This window comes from Octopus bimaculoides, chromosome 4, assembly GCF_001194135.2.
Source record: "Octopus bimaculoides isolate UCB-OBI-ISO-001 chromosome 4, ASM119413v2, whole genome shotgun sequence".
Classification (NCBI taxonomy): Eukaryota; Metazoa; Mollusca; class Cephalopoda; order Octopoda; family Octopodidae; genus Octopus; species Octopus bimaculoides.
This window is the reverse complement of record NC_068984.1, coordinates 146,311,338-146,320,236: the sequence shown is the minus strand read 5'-3', so window position 1 is coordinate 146,320,236 and position 8,899 is coordinate 146,311,338. Positions and strand designations below refer to the sequence as shown.

At 37.5% G+C, this 8,899-nt stretch overlaps 1 protein-coding gene across 6 annotated transcripts in view; it reads left to right on the top strand.

Annotated features, from left to right (window-relative positions):
• LOC106884256 (rho GTPase-activating protein 18) overlaps positions 1-8,899 on the top strand; it is a 128,540-nt gene that overhangs the window by 108,581 nt on the left and 11,060 nt on the right. For 5 of the 6 annotated variants that reach the window (XM_052967604.1, XM_014935535.2, XM_052967605.1 and 2 more), the window contains 4 exons: positions 2,841-3,003; positions 3,615-3,731; positions 6,620-6,711; positions 7,868-7,945. In XM_052967604.1, coding sequence (XP_052823564.1) covers positions 2,841-3,003; positions 3,615-3,731; positions 6,620-6,711; positions 7,868-7,945 — 450 coding nt within the window. The remainder of the gene's footprint in view (positions 1-2,840; positions 3,004-3,614; positions 3,732-6,619; positions 6,712-7,867; positions 7,946-8,899) is intronic. The other variant, XM_014935537.2, reaches the window with a different exon arrangement.

Sequence of the window (8,899 nt, the reverse complement as noted above, 5' to 3'; positions counted from 1 at the left end):
CCTGACTCATGAGCAATAGTCATGGTTGGATAGCTTTGGTCAGGGATCTTTTCAGTCCGAAACTGACCTGAGGCTTAAACATCAGCTGCAACACACCTTTTTATTTTTTTTTTTGTCACACCCAACAAGCTGACTAATGACTAATGACAAATTAATGGAAGACTGACACCATTTGAACCTAGACTCTGAGGAACACCATCGTCATCGTTTAACGTCCGCTTTCCATGCTGGCATGAGTTGGACAGTTTGACTGAGGACTGGTGAAACCAGTTGGCTGCACCAGGCTCCAATCTGTTCTGGCAAGGTTTCTACAGCTGGATGCCCTTCCTAACGCCAACCACTCCAGGAGTGTATGTGCCACCAGCATAGGAGCTAATCAGGCAGCACTGGCATCAACCATGCTTGAATGGTGCTTTTTACAAGCCACTGGCACGGCTGCCAGTCAGGTGGCACTGGCATCAATCCACGCTCGAATGGTGCTTGTTATGTGCCATCAGCACGAGTGCCAGTCAGGCAGCATCATTTGTGATAGTATGAAGTGCCTCTGCTTTGGCCCTGTGGCAGATATGTGTGGCCATACTTGACCATCATGTGGATTCTGTGAATCCAACGACTGATCTTTTGATTGTGGAGAGGAGGTAAATATAGTTGGGGTTAGGCACTTGCTTCCAGAAACATGCCAGGCACAGCAGAAGTGGTTGAATTACTGCCTTTGCAATGCCATTGACCAACAATGAAAATGGCCATCCACATATATTATGTTTTCCCTCATTTGAAATTATTTATTTAAACAATATGTACTCATCATAAAATGATTACTCATACACATGTAAATACAAGAAAAGTCATAAATAATGGGCATTATACATTTATTTGTGCATTGTAGACTTACAGCTGTTTCTGGTATGCATTTTGGGTGTGTTCATAGTTCAGTTTATTCAATCGATCTATTGATCGACTGAAAATAGTGAACTGTTAAAAATGCTATTGTCTTCAGAGTCCAGCACATCAAGTACCACAAACTAAATAAAGATAGCGAACGAGGAGGGGGCCAGTCAATTAGATCGACCCCAGTATGCAACTGGTACTTAATTTATCGACCCCAAAAGGATGAAAGGCAAAATCAACCTCGGCGGAATTTGAACTCAGAACATAAAGACAGACGAAATATCGCTAAGCATTTCGCCCGGCATGCTAACGTTCTTGCCAGCTCGCAGCCTTAAGAAGTGAAAAATAGAAAAAAAAAGGAGAGAGAAGAAACCAGAAAAGATAGGAAGGAAAGAGGATGGATACTGGTCAGTGTGTTATCTCTATGATACTAAGTTGCCCTTTTTTTAGCCATCAGCCTTGGTTGATGTCTGTTACCCTGATTGGGTAATGAAATTTGATATGCACCAGCATGTAAATATGGATAGATATAAAGAGAACCAAGGCAAATAACTCTGACTGTATGATGAAGATAATTCTAAATGGCTTAAAATTTGCCTTTCAGATTGAGAAAAGAAACAAAAACCTAGCAGCAGGTGTTAGTAACACTCAAATAACAAGGGAGGTAATTGAAAGAAAGAATTAATTTCACTGCAACTTAGTTCATGCTTAGTTCTTTGTAACCAGATGAGATGATAGTTTACAAACATGTTTCAGTTTACAAACATGTTTCAGTTTACAAACATGTTTCAGCCTTATTAGACTGTTACACCTCATCATCAAAGTATTATTTCCCAGGTTTGCTTTGATCAATAAGCAGAGATTTTGTTAATCCAAAAAACAGAACTACTAAATTTTTTTTTAACCTCTTTAATTAACGATATCACAACATTTGCTTAAATACTTATCCTCTGTCAGCACATGCTCTTCATTATATTCACCCTCTCCTTTTTGCTGAACTGCTAAGTTACAAGGATGTAAATAAACCAACATTTGCTCCAGCATGGACTGTGGCCATGCTGGGGCACCACTTTGAAGGGTTTTAGTCAAACAAATCAACCCCAGTATTTATGCTAGTTATAAGTTTGGTGCTTATTCTATCAGTCTTTTTTGCTAAACCACTAAGGTATGGGGATGTAAACAAACCAACACCAGTTGTCAAATAGCAGGGGATGACAAACACACACTGAAATGCACACACACAATAGGATTCCACACAGTTTCCATCTACCAAATTCATACACAATGCATTTGTCAGCCTATGTCTATTATAGAAGACACTTACCAAAAGTGTCATGCAGTGAGGCAGAACCTGAAGCCATGTGGTTGCAAAGCTAGCGAAAGAAAAGGAGAAATGATTTTTTTTCTTTTAAAGAATTAAGAATTTCAGAATAATTGTGTAAAGTTGTCCCTTGAATAAACTTCCAGACAGCAATACTTTGTGTCTGTTTTTGTTTACAACCTCATAAACAACCAGTTCTTGCTCCAGTGTGCCACTTCCCATACATTCAACCCCTGGTGTCACCAGTTAATCTCACCAACAAAAATAATCATACACTAGTTCCTCGTCACAATTTGAATTTTTGCTGAAGTTATAAACAAGGGCCACGAATTCTTTTTAAATTCATTTGTCTATAATAGTTTAGACTGAGGAGACACAACAATGTCAAAACACCAGGTGTCCCAAAGTCCCCTTATGCTAGTAAATCAAGAGTGTTACGAACACAAATTTGTCATAAAGGAGAAGTTGACAAGATTCAACAGTGACAGATATATTCACATTTGAATCTTCCAAGAATGAATTAAAAATCTATAAATCATTGTCATAATTATGTTTTGTTGCATTTTAATTGTTTTTTTAATTATTATTTTTAATTTTTATTCCTCCCCCCTCTCTCTCTTTGTTGTATCAGAACTTTATACTAGAGAATCGTGATGAAGGTCATACCACTCTGAGTGACCTCAGCTCTGGTGATCTTTCAAGATTGCAATGTCTAGCTGTCATCGAATTGTCCATGTTGTTTGAACATTATGGCATCCAGGATTGTCAGAGAAAAGGGAAAAAAACAACACGAGGTAACTGCAAGCTTTTTTTCATCTGTTTTTTTTTTCTTTGATTTTAATATTTTATTTCATAACTGTTGTTATACTGATGAATATCAATGGTTAATTGATACCATTTTTAAATAAATCACCAAAATTTTACTCCTCAATAAATATTTGTATGCATATGCGTGTGTGTGTGTGTCTGTGTCTGTCCCCCCTCCATCATTTGACAACCGATGCAGGTGTGTTTATGTCCCCCATAACTTAGTGGTTTGGCAAAAGAAACTGACAGAATAAGTACTAGGCTTACAAAGAATAAGTCCTGGGGTCAATTTACTTGACTAAAGGTGTGCTCCAACATGGCCACAGTCAAACGACTGAAACAAATAAAAGAATACACATACACACACACACATACACACATTCTTATAGTTAGATAAATCATCTCAATTATTAATTTTTTCCAAGTGTGGATTTTAATACGAAGGACATGTAAAAGGCCCCACTATTATTATTATTATTATCCTACGATTGTTGTATGAATTAGGAAATTTCGAAGGGCAATGAATGAATTTGTTACAAGATAAAAATCAGATTTAGTTTGTAATGTCTTAAAAGAAAAAAAAATCCCTTACTTCCAGCTGGAAATAAACAGACCCATCATAAAAAACCCATCACGCAAAGTGGGGAAAAGCGTACAATTGACCTCATTGCTGTACACCCAGCAACAATGCTGTCACCTTGTCCAGAAATACCAGGTAGTGTGAAGCATGTTTGTCTGCAGAAACAACCAGTTGCATGGATACCTGCAGTCTTGAATGTTTTTTTTTAGTTGACACAAAATACACTGATACCCCACAACTACCCTTTAAAAAAATATTAAATAATAACCCCCTTCTTTTTTTAAATTTATTTGGCTTCTGTGCATTTTTAAAAATTACATTTTTAAAAATTACATTTTAGTTGTTTAGTCTCACAACAGTCTTGGGCTGTTGTTGGTCTTTTTTTTTTTTTTTTTTTTTTTTTTGCTTTAGTCTTCCCACAAAAAACAGAAAGAAAAAATTTGCTATGGCCATGTCTTCTAATCCATCATATTTTTTCTTCTCATGCCTCACAACTTTGCTTTACTCCCTAACAATACAGCGTTCAGAAAATAATCTTAGACTTCTTAATATTTATATGAAGTTTATCCATAATATTACTTAACAAAATACCTATTTGTCTCAGCCATGCTCTTCATGCCATTAATTTATAAAAGAAGCATTTAAAAGGGAATGTAAAGAAAACTTATTTCCTGCCTCTTGTTTTAAAACAACGACGTATCGCTTTTATGTGTTTCAAGTTGACTTTAAAAAAGTACTTTGCAGAAACAAAATGTTATGTTTTGGGTGTTAATTTTGGTGACAAATTTCTCTTCACAGAAGCAATTTGGATAAATTTGTTTTTGCTGTTCATTCTATTTTATTTGTCATCTTTGAGTTGAGACTGAATTTGCTGTTGCAATAACTTTGGCTATCACAATTAATCCCCCATAGCATCATATTGAAAAACTAACAAAGCCAGCATAATCCTGTATTGCCCAAGGAATGGTTAGAAATACATTTAATCTTATTCTATGGTATATCTACATCTTGGACATTGAAAACGAACCAAAGTGTAGCTCAGCAGTTTATATACTCTGATTTCCAAATTTCATGCTGAACTTGAGCTCTTTGGCACTATATGTGCAGAAGAAAATTCAAGGTTTCACAATTATTTTTAGATTCAAGGAGAGATGATACAACCCAACATGGCCGCAGTTTGATAATTGAAGCCAGTAAAAGATTTTAAAAATATATTTAATAAGTATACTCTGCGTATCGTCTGTGTTGCTATTCTATTTAAAATTCAAACTTCTAATCTTGTCATGGTTTATCAGAAGTGATTATCTCCCTTGCAATAATTGCCATCAGGGTGCACCACATGTTTAAATTTTCCATTTTGTTGATGACCCTAAAAAAGGTCAGATTTCGATAGCCACATTATATATGCCAGAATAAAAAATGTGTTGGGTTTGTAAAGCCTTCCAAGGGAACTTATGATGGAAAAAGCATGAACTTTTACATTTATTATTGCTGGAGGGTTAAAAGATGCATCTTGTGTGTCAACATTCAATAATTGTCTTGCTTAATTAAAGAAATTTCTGACATTGCCAAAACATTACTGACCCTAATCCATATTGTTCCTTATTCCATTTTGCATTGCAGAATGGAGAATATTATTGATCATCGAATTTTGCATAATGCCTTGGAATGCAAGACTGCTAACCTATTTCCTTGCCCCCAAATATTTTAGTCCCGCTTTAACATGTTCAGGTATTTGTCCAAATGACAATGTGTTCAACTGATATGAAATTATTTATTGGGAGTGGTGAGGTAAGAGTGAAGAAAAAGAGTGAAACAGCAAAAATGTTTGCCCAGTGTGTGTGTATGTGTGTGTATTGCCTACCACATCAGAATTGATATCTTAAAACCACCTTTCTAAAGCTTGTCCATGAGGGTCCCTGCTCCATCAACCTTCATCCCCATCCACATTTCATCCCCTAACACCCATCACTTCCTCTATCACCTGAAAGTAGAATATACCCAAACTACACCCCACTCGCTTTCTTTGTTACCTTTACTCTCCATCCCCCGTTACCTTCTTCTATCAATCACCTCTTTTCTGCCCCTTCTCTCCCTTCCCTTCGCTGCTCTCCATCACCAACTCCTCTCTTGACTCCTCTCAGCCTCAATGTCCTTGCATATTTACTGCACCCCCCTAAGTCACTCATGTTTCTCTCCATCATTTGCTACAGTCACCTCATTCTGCCCACCCACTCAGCCCAACCCTCTATATCACCTCACCACCTCCAATGTCCCTCAAGGGCATATCCCAACACATCCCTGCCGTCATCCCTCTCCCCATCGCTCCCTTTATCTTACTCTCCACATCACCCTTATTTTCCAGCTGGAGTGTCCATGTATCTACTCTACTGCATGACACCTATATCTGTCTCCTCCATGCCTTAAATCTCTCAACTGGCACAAATCCATACCCCCCCCTATCAATATTACTCCCCCACCTCCCAGTTGAAGGGTTTTGTCATGCAAGGTACTTGGTGATCTTGTCAGTGTTGGTACCATGCAAAAACCACAGGTGATGATGTCACATAAAATGCACAGGTGGTGGTGCCACGTAGAAAGCTCTGCATAATGGTTGGCATTAGGAAGAGTATCCAGGTGTAGAAACCATGCCTGCACCATCAGATATAATTTTAACCAATTTACAGCCACCATTCTTCTGCTGAAATGCGTGTCTTTTACAGGAACAAGCACGATCATTGCAACTCCCCAAAATGTCACCAAATCATAAACTGCTCAAGAACAACACTGCTAGATTTAATTGAGATTTTGGTATTAAAAAAAAAAAAAAAAATTATATCTGCATGGAGATTATGTATGGTTAAGATCCTTGGAAACTGGTGAGGAAGGGTATCTGGTTGCAGAAAATCCACCTCAGCATATTCCATCGGACCCATGAAAGCATAGAAAATGACAAGTTCCCCCAGTCCAGTAGTTATCAGGATGAAGGATTTGTATGAAGTTCTTAATTTCTTTTTCCACAGATCATGGAGTGTTTGGTGTTGCTTTGCAAACACAGTTGGAAAATGACCAGAAGCGATATCCACACTTAACAGTGCCTCTATTCTTCCAGCAGGTAAGTTCCAAAATACAGTAGGAAATTGGCACAAGTGACTGACAGAATGCCTTTATGCATACAAGATTCAAATTCCATTCATGTCACCTTTGCCTTTCATCCTTTTGGCAGTTGTCAAACAAAATACTAGTCTATTACTGGGATTCTTATTTCTGTCTCTCTCTCTCACTCTTCCTCCTTGACTCTCTCATTGCTCACATGTGACCAACAGCTATCTATCTTTCTTTCTTCCACTTCCTTCCTAAAGACAAGACGTGCTTTTGCCTGTCTCTTCTCAAAGCTCGTTTTTTCAACGTTCAGCACTTCTCATCGTTATGGCTTAACAGTCCTCACCATTTGTTTTTATTGTTTTTTTTTCTTACTGTCCTGTTTTTGTTATCACTTTAACCCTCCACAAAAAATCCCAAATTTTATCTAATTTGCTTTGTGGGAAAGACTGTTTTAACAAAGATGCGTCTTGTCCCTACCTTCGAAACACGGAGTAGATAAAACAGGGGACAACTGATGAAGGGAATGTTCTTTATGTTGCCTGTCTTGTTTCTCTGTTTGTTTCTTTTCTTTCGTTGTTCAAAAAAAGTTCGTTTTCTAAGTTTTTGTTTTTTTATGTTTTCATTTTTCATTTTGTTCACGTTTTTCGATGTCCTGTACCCATATATGCATGTATATATACATATATACGTAGGTATGTACATATATGTATGTATATATGCATATATTTATATATTATATATATATGCATATGTATATATATATATATATATATATATATATATATATATATATATATATATATATATATATATAGTTTATGTTTTATTCCATTAAAATCATGGTAGAGTACAGTGTAAAGCTCATCCACTTTCAGAATTACCCAGTTCTATCAGAAGTAGTACTATATATTTCCAAGTTTAAATTTGGGCATTTATATCTTGACTCCAATTTATTCAATTTCATATACATCCATCCATCTCTCTCTCTCACACATTCACACATCTCAAGCTGTAAAAGCAACCTCAATGGAAGTGTTCCAACTCATGCAGTCACAAGAATCTAGATGTAAAGCAGCAAAAAAGGAAACCATTTTCTTTTCTGTTGTATTCCCTATTCTTGTTCTGCTTTGCATAATTTTGAGTGATTTTTTTTTTTCTGCTTTTAGTTGATAGATTTTCTAACAATCTATGGTGTCCATGTTGAAGGAATCCTTAGAATACCAGGAGCTACCAGCAGAATTAAGGTAAATTATATTTCTAAAATGATGTGTATCGTCTTTTAAGTTTTGTTTCATTCTTAATATTTCAGAATAATGTACAGTGATTGTATCAGTTTGGAATAACAAACTGCATAGATATCGGCATGGCTGTATGGTTAAGAAGCATGCTCTTCAACCATGTTGTCTTGGGTTCAGTCCCACTTCATAGTACCTTGGGCAAATGTCTTCTATCATAGCTCCAGGCTGACCAATACCTCATGAGTGAATTTGGCAAAGGGAGATGGTGTGGAAGTCTGTCTTTTATCTTTTACTTGTTTCAGTCATTTCTGAGGTTGAGCCTTGAAGGGTTTTAGTGAAGGAAATCTACACTAGGGATTATTTTTAAGTTATGGGGATTGTGGACAAGCCGACACTGGGTGGGGGCCAACCACAAAGACGTACACACACACTGTACGCTCTTTGAAGTGGTTGGCGTTAAGAAGGCTATCCAGAAACCATACCAAAATGGACAAATGGATCCCCAGTGACTCTCGAACTGGCTAGCTCCTATCAAACCATCCAACCCATACTAGCATGGAGAACAGACGTTAAATGATGATGATGAACTTCTTTCAGTTTCTTTCTACCAAATCTACTCACAAGGCCTTGGTCAGCCTGGGGATCATCATCATCGTTTAATTTCCACTTTCCATGCTGGCATGAGTTGGATGGTTCGACTGGGGTCTGGGAAGCCAGGAGGCTGCATTGGGCTCCAATCTGATCTGGCAGTGTTTCTACAGCTGGATGCCCTTCCTAACACCAACCACTCCAAGAATGTAATGGGTGCTCTTTATGTGCCACCTGCACAGGAGCCATTCAGGTGGCACTGGCATCAATTATGCTCAAATGGTGATTTTTACATGCTACCATCATGGGGGCCAGTCAAGCAGCACTGGCATCAGCCACGCTTGAATGGTGCTTTTTACATGCCACTGGGAT